This window comes from Canis aureus, chromosome 25 (genome assembly GCF_053574225.1).
Source record: "Canis aureus isolate CA01 chromosome 25, VMU_Caureus_v.1.0, whole genome shotgun sequence".
Lineage (NCBI taxonomy): Eukaryota > Metazoa > Chordata > Mammalia > Carnivora > Canidae > Canis > Canis aureus.
In genome coordinates this window covers 6,437,781-6,455,999 of record NC_135635.1, presented here as the reverse complement: position 1 = coordinate 6,455,999, position 18,219 = coordinate 6,437,781, and the positions used below count along the sequence as shown (strand labels likewise).

Below are 18,219 nucleotides of genomic sequence, written 5' to 3'. Positions count from 1 at the left end.
TTATTATCTAAGTATTTCTTCACTTTGGTTATTAATTGATTTGAATATTTGGGAGCTCCCACATTCGGGGCATATATATTGAGGATTAAGTCCTCTTGTTGGATAGATCCTTTAAGTATGATATAGTGTCCCTCTTCATCTCTCACTACAGTTATCGAGGTAAATTTTAGTTTATCTGATATAAGGATGGCTACCCCTGCTTTCTTTTGAGGACCATTTGAATGGTAAATGGTTCTCCAACCTTTTACTTTCAGGCTGTAGGTGTCCTTCTGTCTAAAATGAGTCTCTTGTAGACAGCAAATAGATGGGTCCTGTTTTTTTATCCAGTCTGAAACTCTGCGCCTTTGATGGGGTCATTAAGCCCGTTCACGTTCAGAGTTACTATTGACAGATATGAGTTTAGTGTCATCGTGATATCTATTCAGTCCTTGTTTTTGTGCATTGTTCCACTGAACTTCTTCTTAAAGGGGAATTTTAAGAGTCCCCCTTAAAATTTCTTGTAGAGCTGGTTTGGAGATCACATATTCTTTCAGTTCCTGTCTGTCTTGGAAGCTCTTTATCTCTCCTTCCATTTTGAATGAGAGCCTTGCTGGATAAAGTATTCTTGGTTGCATGTTCTTCTCATTTAGGACCCTGAATATATCCTGCCAGCCCTTTCTCTTTCTGGCCTGCCAGGTCTCTGTGGAGAGGTCTGCTGTTACCCTAATACTCCTCCCCATAAAAGTCAGGGATTTCTTGTCTCTTGCTGCTTTAAGGATCTTCTTTTTATCTTTGGAATTTGCAAGCTTCACTATTAAATGTCGAGGTGTTGAACGGTTTTTATTGATTATAGGGGGGGATCTCTCTATTTCCTGGATCTGAATGCCTGTTTCCCTTCCCAGATTAGGAAAGTTTTCGGCTAGGATTTGTTCAAATACATATTCTGGCCCTCTGTCCCTTTCGGCGCCCTCGGTAACCCCAATTAAACGTAGGTTTTTCTTCCTCAGGCTGTCGTTTATTTCCCTTAATCTATCTTCATGGTCTTTTAATTGTTTGTCTCTTTTTTCCTCAGTTTCCCTCTTTGCCATCAACTTGTCTTCTATGTCACTCACTCGTTCTTCCACCTCGTTAACCCTCGTCGTTAGGACTTGTAGTTTGGATTGCATCTCATTCAATTGATTTTTAATTTCTGCCTGATTGGATCTAAATTCTGCAGTCATGAAGTCTCTTGAGTCCTTTATGCTTTTTTCCAGAGCCACCAGTAGCTGTATAATAGTGCTTCTGAATTGGCTTTCTTTTTTTTTTTTTTTTTTATTTATTTATGATAGTCACAGAGAGAGAGAGAGAGGGGCAGAGACATAGGCAGAGGGAGAAGCAGGCTCCATGCACCGGGAGCCTGATGTGGGATTCGATCCCGGGTCTCCAGGATCGCGCCCTGGGCCAAAGGCAGGCGCCAAACCGCTGCGCCACCCAGGGATCCCTGAATTGGCTTTCTGACATTGAATTGTAATTCAAATTTTGTAACTCTGTGGGAGAGGGGACTGTTTCTGATTCTTTCTTTTGAGGTGAGGTTTTCCTTCTAGTCATTTTGCTCAGTGTAGAGAGGCCAAAAAAAAGTTGTATTGGGAAAAGGAGCAAAAGAGAGGAGAGAAAGAAGGAAAGAAAAGAGAAAAAGAAAAAAGAAAAAAGGAAGAAAAAATGAAAAAGGAGAAGAAAAAGAGAAAGAAAAAGAAAGGGGAAGAAAAAGGGTAGGGGAATCAATCAGAAATAAAAAAAAAAAAAAAAAACACGGGGGAGTATCTTCTGATTCTGTGTACTTTAAGTCCCTTGACTTCCCCTGGAACTTGTCCGTCTAGCTGGTCTTCTGGGGGAGGGGCCTGTTGTGCTGATTTTCAGGTGTTAGCAGTTGGGGGAGCTGCTGTGCCCCTGCCTGGTGCAGGGCTCAGTGGGGGCTGTTTACCCCGTGAAGCCCCAGGCGGAACAACCCCAGTGCCGGGGCCAGCTCTGGAGCCCTGTAGTCAGCCCCCACAGTAACTCCGGAGCTCTCTGTCTGCAGGGCCTGGAGGCTCCGGGGCGGGGCCGCTGATCTCAGCTCGGGGCAGGAGCGTCCTCGCTGTCCTGGGCCCTCCCGGCCTCTGCCTGTCCCGGGGGAGGCCGGATCCTGGGCTGGGTCCCGGCGCCCTGTGCTCCGGGGCCTACGCTGGTGGATTCGCGCTCCCGGGCCGCGCAACCCCCTCCGCGGAGCCGCCCCCGAGGCCCCCGAGCTGCTCCCGCCCCGCAGCCCCCTCTGCGGAGCCGCCGCCCGAGCCCCTCTGAGCTGCTCCGGGCCCCGCCGTGCGCTGCAGCCCTTAGGGAGCTCGGCGCACTCTCCCAGGGCGCAGGTGTCTGTTAGTGTCCCGGGGAGCCCGAGGGCATCCCCGCCCTCCTGGGTCCTGCTCCACCTCCCCGCGAGCCCCTTTCCGCCCGGGAAGGTTGGTGCAGCTCCTGCTTCTCCGGGACGGGGCTCTCCTGTCCTGGGGACACTCGCCCCGGCCTCAGCCCGGCTCCTCGCGGGCCCCTCCCCCTTGGAGGCCTTTGTTTCTTTATTTCTTTTTCCCCGTCTTCCTACCTTGATAGAAGCGCGAACTCTTCTCACTGTAGCGTTCCAGCTGGTCTCTCTTTAAATCTCAGGCCGAATTCGTAGATTTTCAGGATGATTTGAAGTTTATCTAGGTAATTTGGTGGGGACTGGTGACTTGGGGATCCTACTCTTCCACCATCTTGCCCCTCCTCCTCGTCCCTATTTATTTATTTTTGAGAGAGAGAGCACAAGGGGGTGGGGGGAAAGACTCTCCAGGACCCTGAGATCATGACCTGAGCCAAAGGTAGATGCTTAATTGACTGAGCCACCCAGGTGCTCCTACATTCTCAATTTTAATTTATAAAGCAATAAATACCAACAGGCATAACACACATTAAAAAGATCTCTTTGGAAACTTCAATAATTTTTAAGAACATAAAAATTGGTCCTGATACCAAATAATTTGAGAATTGCTGCAGGACACTGACAAAGTGTTGTCTACTCAGCTGCCATGATAAATGAGATTTCAAAAAGCCATTCTACCATTTTATAATGGCAGCTTCAGCGTGATGGGGAATATGGTAAAACTAATAAATTCCACGAGCATGAGCTCATTGCTCATAAATTTTTGCTATAAAATGAACTCTCTGGTGAAATGCAAGATTGTGTAGAATACTATGACAGCCAATATGGCAATCTCACAGCCCATGGTTGATCCCGTCACCTGGAGGACTTTCTCTGAGCAGATACAACCTAACTCTTTGCAAGATCTCGTCCATTTTTTTTTTCATATTTTACAAATCTGATACTTTTATTGCTAAGAACACTCTATTTTTCTTCATCTGTGTATAACCTCTATTTTAATTTACTTTTCTAGGCATTTCTTAAGAGCATAAAAAATGAGTTTTCATCATATTGCAGTGTCAGTACGAAAAATAATATTGATCAGAATAGACTGGAGTCATTTGGTTTTCAACTAATTTGGCAAACTTTAAGAAAAAAAGGGAAAGATAGATGGTATTATGGGTGGAATTGGGAATCTTCTATGGGAAGATATGTTGAAGTCTTAACATCCTGCACCTCAGAATATTATTTTATTTGGAAATAAGGTCTTTACAGAGGTAATCAAGTTAAAACGAGGTCACTAGGGTGATCCCTAATCCAATACAACTCGTATCCTTATAAAAAGGAGAAATTTGGACATAGAACCAGACACGTATAGAAAAGGAAGATGACATGAAGACACAGGGAGAATGTCATGTGAGAACATAAAAATTGGAGTGATGCAACTGGAGGATAGGGTCTAAGGAATGCCTGAGGCCACTGAAGATGAGGGGAGACCTGGAATAGTTCACTCTTAGAGCACTCAAAAGGAATCAACTTTGGGGACACCAGTCTAACAACTTCCAGAACTGTAAGATAATAACTTTTTGTTGTTTTAATCCACCCAATTTGTGGTACTTTATTATGGTATCCCTAGAAAAATAATGCAGATGGCAAAATACTCACAGGAGCAACTGTCTTAATCAAACTTTTATACCAGAAACCAAGCACTGAGTATTGAGTACTCAATATGTAGGCCAACTGAATGTTGAGTGAGGATCCTTGAAAGTGGAAATCTTCCTAAGACATCTGTCAGTCATTTTTTTCCTTATACCCTGTTGTAGGTCTAATACATTAGACATTGAATACTGGCTAAGTAAAATAAATGCCTATAAGTGGAATGAGAAGCAAGTATAAAATATGAATTTCAAATATATTTTACCAAATTATTAATACTATTTTTCAATATTTATTTTCTTTAAATATGGGAAATATAACAACCAACTTTCTGGTAGCAACTGCTACCAGAAAGTTGGTTGTTCTGGTTCATTCCTTCTTTCCTTCCTTCCTTTTTTCCTTTTTTTCCTTTCTTCCTTCTTTCTCTTGTTTTCAACTACCCCCAAATTTCATCCATTGCAATATCACCAAAATAACAATAAGAAGAGGTATTTTTACAATAAAAAGATTACCCAGAATTCTATGTAAGCAATAGATATTTTGGGATGATCAGAGCCCTGGAAATGAAAGTGTGGTAAAGTCAGGATAAGCACAGGTACTGATATAAAAAACCTAGTCCTAGTTCTGCTCTGTGAAAATAAGCTATTAAATAAACCCCTCAGAACTTCAGTTTTCTCATCTGTAAAATTGCAGATGTTTAACATAGAACTATTGTGAGAATGAAAGCAAAAACAGAAGTATTCTTTATTGAATTAATTTTACAAACAAGAATATTGAATCACACAGGTTCTATAACTTGCACAAAGTCACCATCTATTAAGTCATTGATGCCAAGGACCAAATTCTATTAGAACTAATCCATACCATATGAAACCCCTTAACTTCACTTCTTAATGGTATATTTTAGATTTTTCAGGTGATTATGAACCAAAATTGGTAGCCAGGGCTGACCCAACCTGCATAGCCTAGCTAGTTTCCCAGTCCAGTTCAAGTTCTTCGTCTATTAATGCCTTCTAACACTCATAGGGCTCCAAGAGGCCATAGGTTAAGATTTCAATTTTCCAACACACCTCTGTTTAGCAAAAACTTTGGATACAAGGCAATGGTTTGTGGAAGAGTAGATCACAATTACAATCACCCAAACTTGGTTTTCCATGTTTGCCTCACCTAAAAATGGTATTTGCATTTCTAGAAAAAAAAATATAAAAGAGCTTTTAAGCCTGTAACAGGTAAAAGGAGACATAGGAATCCAAATTTGAAAACATGCTTAGAAATGCAGGGTATTGGAGAAAAGTAAAAGATGAGAGGTGAAGTAAAAGAATCACAGTTTGGGACGATATAAATGTTTGTCCTTCTCTGATTGACTTACTTCACTCAGCATAGTACCCTCCAGTTCCATCCACGTTGAAGCAAATGGTGGGTATTCCTCGTTTCTAATCGCTAATATTCCATTGTATACATAGACTACATCTTCTTTACCCATTCTTCTTTCCCTGGACACCGAGGCTCCTTCCACAGTTTGGCTATTGTGGACATTGCTGCTATAATAAACATTGGGGTCCAGGTGTCCTGCCATTTCACTGCATCTGTATCTTTGGGGTAAATCCCCAGTAGTGCAATTGCTGCGTTGTAGGGTAGTTCTATTTTTAACTTTTTGAGGAGCCTCCACACAGTTTTCCAGAGTGGCTGCACCAGTTCACATTCCCACCATCAGTGGAAGAGGGTTCCCCTTTCTCCACATCCTCTCCAACATTTGTGGTTTCCTGTCTTGTTAATTTTCCCCATTCTCACTGGTGTGGGGTGGTATCTCATTGTGGTTTTGATTTGTATTTCCCTGATGGCAAGTGATGCGGAGCATTTTCTCCTGTGCTTGTTGGCCATGTCTATGCCTTCCTCTGTGAGATTTCTCTTCATGTCCTTTGCCCATTTCATGATTGGATTTTTTTGTTTCTTTGCTGTTGAGTTTAATAAGTTCTTTCTAGATCTTGGATACTAGCCCTTTATCTGATATGTCATTTGCAAATATCTTCTCCCATTCCGTAGGTTGTCTTTTAGTTTTGTTGACTGTTTTTTTTTTTTTTTTGGCTGTGCAGAAGCTTTTTATCTTGATGAAGTCCCAATAATTCATTTCTGTTTTTATTTCCCTTGCCTTCATAGATGTATCTTACAAGAAGTTGCTGTGGCTAAGTTCAAAAAGGGTGTTGCCTGTGTTCTCCTCTAGGATTTTGATGGATTCTTGTCTCACATGTAGATCTTTCATCCATTTTGAGTTTATTTTTGTGTATGGTGTAAGAGAATGGTCTAGTTTCATTCTTCTGCATGTGGCTGTCCAATTTTCCCAGCACCATTTATTGAAGAGACTGTGCTTTATCCAGTGGATCATCTTTCCTGCTTTGTCGAATATTAGTTGACAATAGAGTTGAGGGCCCATTTCTGGGTTCTCTATTCTGTTCCATTGATCTATGTGTCTGTTTTTGTGCCAGTATCACATTGTCTTGATGATCACAGCTTTGTAGTACAACTTGAAATCTGGCATTGTGATGTCGCCAGCTCTGGTTTTCTTTTTCAATATTCCCCTGGCTATTTGGGGTCTTCTCTGATTCCACACAAATCTTAAGATTATTTGTTCCAACTCTCTGAAGAAAGCCCACGGTATTTTGATAGGGATTGCTTTGAATGTGTAAATTGCCCTGGGTAGCATTCACATTTTCACAATATTAATTCTTGCAATCCATGAGCATGGAATATTTTTCCATCTCTTTGTGTCTTCCTCAATTTCTTTCAGAAGTATTTTGTAGTTTTTAGGGTAGAAGTCCTTTACCTCTTTGGTTAAGTGTATTCCTAGTATCTTATGCTTTTGGGTGCAGTTGTAAATGGGATTGACTCCTTAATTTCTCTTTCTCGAGTCTCATTGTTAGTGTATAGAAATGCCACTGATTTCTGGGCATTGATTTTGTATTCTGCCACACTGCCGAATTGCTTTCTAGAGTGGCTGCACCAGTTTGCATTCTCACCAACAGTGTAAGAGGGTTGTCCCCTACCTTTGCATTCTTGCCAACATCTTGAAATTGGTAATTTCAGCCATTCTGACAGGTGTGGGTGGTATCGCATCATGGTAATTATTGATTGAGAAGAATTTAGTACCATTGTATTACCTATAAAGTAATTGATTTGTTGATTTTGTCAGTTCCTTTCTAGTCTCTGTGGCAATGTGTTTGGACCTTGTTCAATGTGTGGCATTTTAACTAGGTGTGCTTTGGATTGCTTCTTAAAACAAACCTGATCCTATTTCCACTAGAGCAGAAGCTTTGCATCATTCTATTATCAGTAGACTTGGCGCGTGCAGAGGGTTTGTGCTCATTTTCTGGGGAAGGGGCCTGCTATGCTGGTTCTCAGGCTAACTTGCCCTAATAAAGGTGCACTTGCAGGGTGCAGTGGGATGGGGCTTGGTGTAAGAGGCTGTGGTCTCCACTGAGGGGGCACTGTGTTGCTCACTGAAGTCTGTCCCTGCTGTTGAGGAGGGAAGGGTATGGCATCACCAACTCTCTCAACCCTGGAGAGGGCAGTTTGCGCCCACTCCTGTTCAGGAAGCTCTCACAGAAGAGCAAACAATCTCCCTCTTGTGTTCCAAGATTCTATCAGAACCCTGCTTTCACCCTGTGTCCAAGCTGCCTGCCTGCCTGGTGGCACAGTACTCCTGTGTTTTATCTCAGGTTTGTGGATGGATTTCAAAAACTCCCAAGTTTTAGGAACCCAGCCTGGCTAGACCCATGCTGATACTCTGGGGTAGGGTCCCATTGCATTGTGGCTGGTGCCGATTTGTCCCAGAAAAGAAGTTGCACATCTACAGGAGCTGTTTATCATAAGCAGCAGAGCTCAAAGTCTGAAGTTTTAGAAATCTACACCATCGCTGGGGTCATGTCTGGTGGGCTTAAGGGTGCTTCTTGTGATAAACAGCGCCTCCTTTTCCCAGTCAATGGTTTTGGGGAAGAGTTTTTCTTGTGCAATCCCTTGTGTATCTCTCTCTCTCTCTCTCTCTCTTTCTTTCCTCTCTCTGTGATTAGGGCTCCCCTCTGCAGTACTCCCAATTCTTTTCTCTCCCAAATCAACTCTCCACAACTCCTAACTTCCACAATATGGCTGTTTTTCACCCTCTATATGTGCAGTTTGCTCTCTCAGTCCTCAGATTTCTTGGGTGTTCAGAATGATTTGATCCAGCTGTGTTTAAGGGATGAGGCAGGCATAGGGTCCCATTATTATTCTATCATCTTAATTTTCCTCCTGGTTTTACCATTTATATATGCATCTCCAAATAGTACAGTTCTGTTTGCCTTTATTTGAACTTTATATGAATAGAGGAATGTATTACCTATCATTTTGTTCATATTATATTTGAAATTTATTCATGCTATTTCATATGACTAGTTTGTTCATTTTCATTGATTATATTCACTTCACAGTATGTATATATCAAAATTTATCTATTTCTATTGTACATGGCCATTTGAGTTATTTCCTGATTTTGGTTATTACAAACAGTGCTACCACAAACATTCTTGTACTTTTATTTTGGTGTAGTGAGTATGAGTTTTTCTAGGATAAATACCTAGTTGTGGAATTCTGGGCTGAAGTAACTTTATCACATAATGGGTAGCTAAAACGTTACCCAAAATGAAAGTCCTCATTGTTCGACATTATTACCAAAGCTTCATTTTATTGGGTTTCTTACGTTTTGCCATTCTAATACTTGTTTAATGGTATTTTTTCATTGTGGTTTTAATTTGTATGATTACTATTAAGGCTGAGGAACTTACAGAATAGATTTCCTCTTCTGTCAAGTTCCTGTTCTATTCTTTTGCTCATTTTCTTATCAGAATAATTTTTTTCTTTTTATAATGTAGTATACTAGAACTTTGCTATTCATATGTGTGGCAAATATTTTTCCTACTTTGTGGCTTGTCTTTTCATTCTGCTGAGATTTTTGATAAAGTTCATAATTTTAATATAATTGTATTTATATATATATTGCACATATACACAATTGTATTTATCAACTTTTTGTACTTACCGCTTTTCATATCTTGTTTTAAAAAATCCTTCTTTATTATCAATACATTGCCCTATTATATATTTTTGTATATTTTTTTATTGGAGTTCGATTTGCCAACATATAGTATAACACCCAGTGCTCATCCTGTCAAGTACCCCCCTCAGTGCCAGTCACCCAGTCACCCCATTCCCCCGCCCACCTCCCCTTCCACTACCCCTTGTTCGTTTCCCAGAGTTAGGAGTCACTCATGTTCTGTCACCCTCTATGATATTTCCCACTCATTTTTTCTCCTTTTCCCTTTAATCCCTCTCACTATTTTTTATATTCCCCTTTAATGAAACCATATAATATTTGTCCTTCTCCGATTGACTTACTTCACTCAGCATAATACCCTCCAGTTCCATCCACATTTATAAAAGATTTATAGTTTCCCTTTTCACATTTAATACTTTAGTCTAACGGGAATTGACCTTTGCATATGGTAGGTGAGGATAAAGTTTCAATAATTCTCTACATGGATAGCTAATCATTCCAACTCTATTGATTGAAAAGTCCACCCTAAAGAAATTAATATGCCTTGCCACCTCAATATATATATATACTCCTTTGGATAATACCTATTAGTGCAATTGCTTATAGCAGTGCTATCCACCAATAGCCAAAACACAAAAAGAGCCCAAATGTGCATCAACTGATGAATGGGTAAAGAAGATGTGGGATAGATAGATAGATAGATGTCAATTGTTCCAAAATTTATTTGTATCCAAAGGATACAAAAATAGTGATTCACAGGCGCACATGCACATAATTTTATTTTTAAATGTAAGCCCCCAAGTAGGAGAGTTTAGGGAAAACAAAATAGGCAATCCATTAATTTTTCTTTTTTATGTTTTCCTGCTGTATTGGTCACACTTTTCCAGAAAACAGAATGAATAGAATAGAATAGAATAGAATAGAATAGAATAGAATAAGAGATTTATTACGGTGGCTTGGCTGGCATGGTTATGGAGGCTGAGAAATCCCATGACCTGCTGTCTGCAAGCTGGGAGACCAGAAAAGCCAGTGGTATAATTCCAGTCCAAACCAAAAGCCTGAATCAGGGGAGCCAGTGTTGTAAGTTCTAATCTGAGTTTGAAGGCCCAAGAATAAGAACATCAATGCCTGAAGGTAGGAGAAGATGGATGTTCCACTCCAAGCAGAGAATGCAGATTCACCCTGCCACTGCAGTTTTGTTCTATTTGGGCCCTGAACAGAGTGCATGATACTCACATCGGTGAGGGCAATCTTCTTTATCCAGCTCATTGATTCAAATTCTTCTGGAAACATCTTCAAAGACACTCCAGAAATAATCAATTTGGTCAGACATCCTACTTTGCTCCAAATACACCTCATCTGCTGTCTTCTCAGATGAAGCCAAGATCCTTCTCTCAGATTATTTTGTAAAGGGTTGCTAGATAGGAGCCCATACCTCAAATTCTTTCCCTGGCCTCCATTTTTGTGAGAGCTTATTTGCTTTGAAGTCCAGACAAACACTTGAATTTAATTGAAATGCAACTTCCCCAAGTGCTCTAGGCTTATAAAAATCATTCTTCTTTAGAGATAATTTTGTTCTATTTCTGAGCCGAATGACACAGCTTTTTTTTCTACCCCAGGGCACACTTTTGTTGCTTTAGCATCCTCTGCAGAGCTGCCTTCACCTCTTGGTTCTTGAGACTGTAGATGAGGGGGTTCACCAAAGATGTGATCACACTGTACTGAATGGAGACCACTCACTCCAACACTGAGCCTGAGGCAGGGCTGATGTACCTGAATAGAGCTGTCCCATAGAACAAGAGTACCACGGTGAGGTGGGAGGAGCAGGTGGAGAAGGCTTTGGCTTGGCCCTCAGAGGAGTGGATGTTCAGAATGGCAGAAATGATTCTGGAGTAAGAGAAGAGGATTAGGGGAAGTGTCAGCAGTCCCAGAAACGCACATGACACTGCTAGAAGAATCTCATTGACAATGGGATCTGTACAGGACAGAGGAAAGAGCGGAGGTAGCTCACAGCTGAAATGGGGGATAATGTTGGACCCACAGAAATGTAACTTGTAGATGAAAAGAATATTCATCAAGGAAATCAGAAATCCCACTGTCCAAGCTATACTCACAGTCACAATACAGAGAGGCCTGTTTATGACCATGGTGTAGACCAGAGGGTAGCAGATGGCAGCATAGCGGTCATAGGCCATGGCAGAGAGCAGACAAGCTTCTGTTCCTCCAGAGAGAGTGAAAAAGAAACTCTGAGTGATGCAACCCCACACCGAGATGCTTTTCTTCTGAGATAAGAAGTTCTGTAGCATTTTGGGCACAGTGACTGAGGAGAAACTGAGATCCAGGAAGGATAAGTGTCCGAGGAAGAAGTACATGGGTGTTTGGAGATGAGAATCAACCCTGATCACCAGGATCATCACCAGATTTCCCATCAAAGTCAGAAGGTAAATCCCCAGGAACAGCACAAAGAGCATAGTCTGGATCTGGGGATCACTAGACAATCCCAGAAGGACAAATTCAGTAATTATACTGACGTTTTTCATGGCTGCTTAGAGATTCTGTCCCTCAAAAGAAATGAATGATTTCTCCACTTGGTAAGACATTGATCTGAGTCTTTCTCAGTGAATAAGAATTTTCTACTCACAGACAATATATCTCCTTACCTATAGACCAAAACAGGAAACTCGAGATAAGAAAGTGTCTTCTCAGATACAATGTCTTCACTTGCCCTTCTTTTCTAACTAGTAGCACTATCTTGTCATGATCTCTATACCTTCACCCTACCTCATCACTCTTTTGATAAAAATACCAGGCACATGCAAGTCGGGTATGTCAAAAAAAGGGAGAAAAGCCCCAGTGGCTAAGCCCAAAAAACCTTTTATAGCCAAAATCTAGGGGGCCCCATGGGCAAATGATTCCTTCTCAGAATAGTAAGGTCATAGACTCACAACAAGTAAGGGTGGTGTCATAGCAGACTTTACAGCCTTTATTTTATACATAAGGAGAATGCATTGCCTCAGGTCTCAGTAAAATGATGTTGAGGTTGGGATTAGAATAGATGTTCCAACTAGTCTGATTGGTGGTTTTGAATTGATTGTTACAAGCTGAGTTTTGTGTTGTTTTGGGGTCACAAGCAACTTTGCTAATAGGGAGTTCACCTAAATTATATTTCAATATGCCTTGGCTCTGATACTTAGACCAGTGGTCTCTACAGTTCTGGGTTAGCTGCTACTGAAGTGGAAAAAGAACTAGTCTTAGAGTAGTAACCTTAATTTTAGTCTTAGCTCAAACATTCTAATGGTATCATCAACTTAAAAGTTACTCAGTTTCAGGGTGCCTAGGTGGCTCAGTCATTGAGCATCTCCCTTTGGCTTAGGTAGTGATCCAGGGGTCCTGGGATTGAGTCTCACTTCTCCCTCTGCCTATGTCTCTGCCTCTCTCTGTGTGTCTCTCACGAATGAATAAATAAAATCTATTTTTAAAAAGTTACTCAGTTTATTTAAGCCTTATTGTGTTCATTTATGAAATTGAGTAAATGAAATAAATATTTTTGTAAACCATATAGCTCACACCATATTATGCAATAATAAAAATTTTAACATATGAACAAAAAGAAAAGACTTCTCTATTGGGGAGTAGGCTTGTGGGCATTTTTTCTTTTAAATAGTTTCTCTAATGTAAAATTATTTTCCCACTGAATACGTCTCTTTTTTGTAAAGAAATGACTTGGAGACTTTCAGGAAACTCTCCGCCTAGCTTTGTTTTCTTTAGAGAGGAAGGCAAAGAGAAAATTGGATTGAAGTGAAAGAAAAGTCCCAGGGCAAAGGAAGCTGAACTCCTAAAGAGCAAATTGTTTTGTGGTCTTTTCCCCATCACTGCTGGGCATCTCAGTAGTTTGGTTCTGCTTGGGTACATGGGATTGAACCTAATGCCCCATTGAAATCCCTCATACTTATGATCCCAGAACACTACTAAGGCCATGTTTTCAAAGTGTGTTGAATGGAACCCTATATATTCTGTTGTAATGCTTTAGGGGCCACTCTAAGTATTGAGGAGTGAGGAGTTAGAGGTGTCTTTGGGCCCTCACATCCACTTCAATTGCCTCATCTCTTCTTTATTTATCATACTTGATTTGGCAGTAGGATTTAATTGGAGCAAAAGGTTCCATTACTAAAAGCTTTCTAAAACACAGTAAACTAGGGATTCCATTGCCAGAAGGACTAAGAATCTCTTTTTCTATTCTCCACCATTTTCATTTTCAATCCTCTCGGGAAATCTCCTTCCTACTCTTTATCTGGCTTTGTAGCCCAGTAACACATTCCCATTTAAAATGAAAGCCTAACTTTCGTGTGTGTGTCTAGAACCTGATACATAAAGAAACAGAACAGAAAGACTCTACATGGACAAAGAGCAAAAGACTTAATCTTCCAGTTCAGCTATTATCTGAGAAGTAGCTATGTCTGACTTTGAGAAAGATACTACCCTAATCTAGGTCCTGCATAAATTAGAGGGGCTTGGGCCAGAGATCTCTCTATAGAAAGTCCCCTGTTACATATATCAATATGCCTCTAAGGCTTTAACCAACCTTATTGAGCAGGACTGCTCTTGTTCTGATGTGTCTTCTGGTTTTCCAGCCAGGCTGCCTGCTACAGGACACTGTTGCTGGAAGGAGATGTGGTTCCAACGGCTGGAGATGAGAGATCTCAAGCCAGATTCCACGAAAACTGGACTTTGTTTTCCGGCCAATAATATGAGGAGAGAGAGAGACAGAGAGGCAGTGGTTAAGAGCCAAAGTATTCTGGTGTGGATCTTTCTGGAGGTGGATCTCTTAAGACTTGGATTTTTCTCTTCTTTTTTCCCTTACGTACTGAGGAGAGCTCCTGGCCAGTTTGTGTGACTTGTATTTCTTCTTTCATTAAATCTCCAGGATCTCGTGCCAGGTGGCCCTAGGGAGGAATGGTGAGAAGAGCCTCCAGAGAGTCAGGAATTGTTCACTGCCCATGGGAAAGGCAGCATTAACCAGAGCCAAAGGGGCCACTGGTCATAGGACAAAGTGGCTACTGATATGGCTATTGCCAAAAGAGGTCTGGCTGAGGGTATACAAATGCAGAAAGCTCCTGGCCACAAATTGCTTTACTAACTAAGAAGCAGGAGATCAAGAAGTTCTGTAAAGGATTTGTCTCGTCTCTGACAGGTCTTGGATTTTGAATGTGAATATGTACACACACACACACAAACACATACACACACACAAGGTCTACACAATTTAAAAATTCATTACTCCTATGAAGACACTCCTTTCTCAACACTTGCTTCTCTAGCTTTCAGCTCAGGTTCTTGACTCCTACTTCACTGAGAAGATGTTCATTTCTCTAATTTTGTTGTATTGCTCTCTATTGTGCTTTAGCACTATTATTGCTCAAGTTTTTCCCATTTTAAAACATAATGGGCAGAATTCATAGCCTTATCTCCTCCAGAGAGAGTCAGCTTCCCTAGGGCCAGCATTGCAGCAGAAAAGGACCTACTCTGCTAAGGAAACAGGTGGTGAGTACAGACACAATAAAAGGTGAAACCAAAACTTTGGCTTACTTCCACAAACTAGAATTTACTCCTCTGTAACAGGGAATGAGAGAGAAGCCATCTGGAGTATATAAGAAAGCATATCAGACTTCAGGCTGGTGGAGTTCCCAAGAACTTCCTTGTCTTTCTCTTTATAGCCAATTTTTCTTTTTTAAGGGGAGAGGAGTATACTCTATACTGTAGTCTCCTCCTCATTCACTTCTCAGTCCACTGTCATCTCTCTTTTTCTGTTACCTCTAAAGACTGGTTGATTGGTGAGCATTGATGGACTCAGTGAAGGCTTTCCCTTGACTCCCAGAAGACTAGATGCCCAGGATGTTCTGGACTGGGTAAAGAGGCTTAGCGATATGTTATGAGCCCCACAAAAGGAAATAACCTCACAAAAATTTACCTGTTGACAGTAAGATCTATACTGGATGAAGGAGGAGTGGAGCAGCTCAGAGTTAAAGAGTAGCTTATGGATCTACAGAAGGGGAAATTGAATGTATCAGTCAGCTTAGGCCACCTTCTGCTGTGATAACAAGTGACCCAAAATTTCAGTGGCTAACAACAATAACGATTCACTTCTCCTGCTACATTTTTTATTTTTATTTTTTTAAATTTTTATTTATTTATGATAGTCACACAGAGAGAGAGGCAGAGACACAGGCAGAGGGAGAAGCAGGCTCCATGCACCGGGAGCCCGAAATGGGATTCGATCCTGGGTCTCCAGGATCGCGCCCTGGGCCAAAGGCAGGCACCAAACCGCTGTGCCACCCAGGGATCCCTCCTGCTACATTTCTACTAAGATAGCTGTGGCTTTGTTACTACACAGTCTTTACTTCACGATCTAGCTTCACGGAGCTATCTTTATTTTTTTGCATTTTGTGATTGTATTTTATATGATTCATGGGATGTTTAAGAAGTACATGAAATCTATGCAACTGTTTGAGAAACAACTATAAAATCTTGAGGAATTATGTTTCATATATCTTTGTAAGACTAACTAAATCATACTTTCTTTTTAAAAAGTTTTTATTTAAATTCCAGTCAGTCAACATAATATCAGTTTCAAGTGTACAATATAGTGATTCAACACTTCCATACAACACCTGGTAGACAATTTAATGCAACCCCTATCAAACTACCAATAACATTTTTCACAGAGCTAAAACAAACAATCCTAAAATATGTATGGAATCATAAAAAGAGCCCAAATAACCCAAAGCAACCTTGAAAAGGAAAAGCAAAGCTGAGGCATCACAATAGTTTATTTTTGCTTTTGTTTTCTTCGCCTCAGGAGACAAATGTAGAAAGAAGTTGCTGGGCAGCCTGGGTGGCTCAGTGGTTTAGTGCCACCTTCAGCCCAGGGCATGATTCTGGAGACATGGGATCAAGTCCCATGTCCGGCTCCCTGCACGGAGCCTGCTTCTTCCTCTGCCTGTGTCTCTGCCTCTCTCTCTCTCTCCCTGTGTCTCTCATGAATAAATAAATAAATAAAAATAATAAAAAAGAAGTTGCTATGGTTGCCCTCAAAGAGGTTATTGCCTGTTTTCTTCTCTACAATTTTGATGGTTTCAGGTCTCACATTTAGGTGTTTCATCCATTTTGAATTTATTTTGTATGGTGTAAGAAAGTGATCCAGTTTCATTATTTTGCATGTAGCTGTCCAGTTTTCCCAACACCATTTTATGAAGTCACCATTTCCCTTTGGATATTCTTTCCAAAGAAATCTTTGTCAAAGATTAACTGACCATATAATTGTGGGTTCATTTCTGGGTTTTCTTTTCTGTTCTATTGATCTATGTGTCTATTTTTGTGCCAGTACAATACTATTTTGTTCACTTCAGCTTTGTAATATAATTACAAGTCCAGAATTATGATGCTTACAGCTTTGTTTTTCTTTTCCAAGCTTGCTTTGGTTATTCAGGGTCTTTTGTAGCTCCATACAAATTTTAAGATTATTCTAGCCCTGTGAAAAATGTTGGTGGTATTTTATAGGAATTGCATCAAATGGGTAGATTACTTTGGGTAGTATACACATTCTAACAATATTTATTCTTCCAAACCATGAGCCAGCCTAGAATGTTTTTCCATTTTTTGCATCATCTTTAATTTCTTTCATTAGTGTTTTATAGTTTTCAGAGTACAGATCTTTCATCTCTTTGGTTAGGTTTATTACTATGTATCTTATAGTTTTTAGTACAGCTGTAAATGAGATAGATTCCTTTATTTCTCTTTCTTCTGCTTCATTATTGGTGTACAGATTTAAATGCAACAGATTTTTGTATGTTGATTTTGTATCCTGCAACTTTACTGAATCCATTGATTAATTCTAGCAGGTTTTGGGTGGTCTTTCAGGTTTTTTATAGACAGCATCATGTCATCTGCAAATAGTGAAAGTTTGACTTGTCAATTTGGATGCCTTTTCTTATTTTTTAAAAAGATTTTATTTATTTATTCATGAGAGATACACAGAGAGAGGCAGAGACATAGGCAGATGGAGAAGCAGGCTCCATGCAGGGAACCTGATGCAGGACTCCATCCCAAGACCCTGGGATCATAACCTGACCTGAAGGCAGATGGTCAACCACTGAGCCATCCAAGCATCCCTGGATGCTTGCTTGTTTCTTTTCTTTTCTTTTCTTCTTTTTTCTTTTCTTTTTTCTTTTCTTCTCTCTCTCTCTCCTTTCCTTCTTTTATTCTATTTTTTTTTTTTTGCCTGATTGTTGCAGCTAGAACTTCCAGTATTATGTTAAAAAACAGTGGTGAGAGTATACATCCCTGTCTTTTTTCCTGACTGTAGAGGAAAAGCTCTCAATTTTTCCCCATTGAGGATGGTATTAACTGTGGGTTTTTCATATATGGCCTTTATAAGCTGAGGTATGTTCCTTCTAAACCTACTTTGTTGAGGGTTTTTATCATGAATGAATATTAATCTTTGTCAAATGCTTTTTCTGCATCTATTGAAATAATCATATAGTTCTTATTCTTTCTTGTATTAATATAGTTTAGGGGATCCCTGGGTGGCTCAGCGGTTTAGCGTCTGCCTTTGGCCCAGGGTGTGATCCTGGAGTCCGGCTCCCTACGTGGAGCCTGCTTCTCCCTCTGCCTGTGTCTCTGCCACCACCCCCCTCATGAATAAATAAAAAAATGAATCTTAAAAAAAATGTAGTTTATAATGTTGATTGATTTGCAAATATTGAACTACCCTTGCAACCGAGGAATAAACCCCCCTTGATTGTGGTGAATGTTTTTTTAAATGTATTGTTGTATATCAAGAATTTTTGCATCCATGTTCATTAGGCATATTGTCCTATAGTTCTCTTTTTTAGTGGAGTCTTTTTAAAAAATATTTTATTTATTTATTCATGAGAGAACAGAGAGAGAGGCAGAGACATGGCCAGAGGGAGAAGCAGGCTCCATGCGGGGAGCCCGACGCGGGACTCGATCCCAGGACTCCAGGAGCTGAACGCAGACTCTCAACCGCTGAGCCACCCTGGTGTCCCTTTAGTGGAGTCTTTATCTGTTTTTTTTTTTT

The 18,219-nt window shown here is 40.5% G+C and overlaps 1 protein-coding gene across 1 annotated transcript; it reads right to left on the bottom strand.

The window, feature by feature from the left end:
* Positions 1–10,858: 10,858 nt before the first annotated feature.
* On the bottom strand, positions 10,859–11,873 carry LOC144297584 (olfactory receptor 8S1-like). The gene has a single exon (XM_077871854.1). It carries the CDS (start codon positions 11,660–11,662, stop codon positions 10,859–10,861), a length of 804 nt encoding a protein of 267 aa, XP_077727980.1. The 5' UTR covers positions 11,663–11,873.
* Between the last annotated feature and the right edge of the window lie 6,346 nt (positions 11,874–18,219).

What these genes read in the sequence shown, in the direction of transcription:
- LOC144297584 (XM_077871854.1), bottom strand. Translation starts at nt 11,662, where the DNA reads ATGAAAAACGTCAGTATAATTACTGAATTTGTCCTTCTGGGATTGTCT.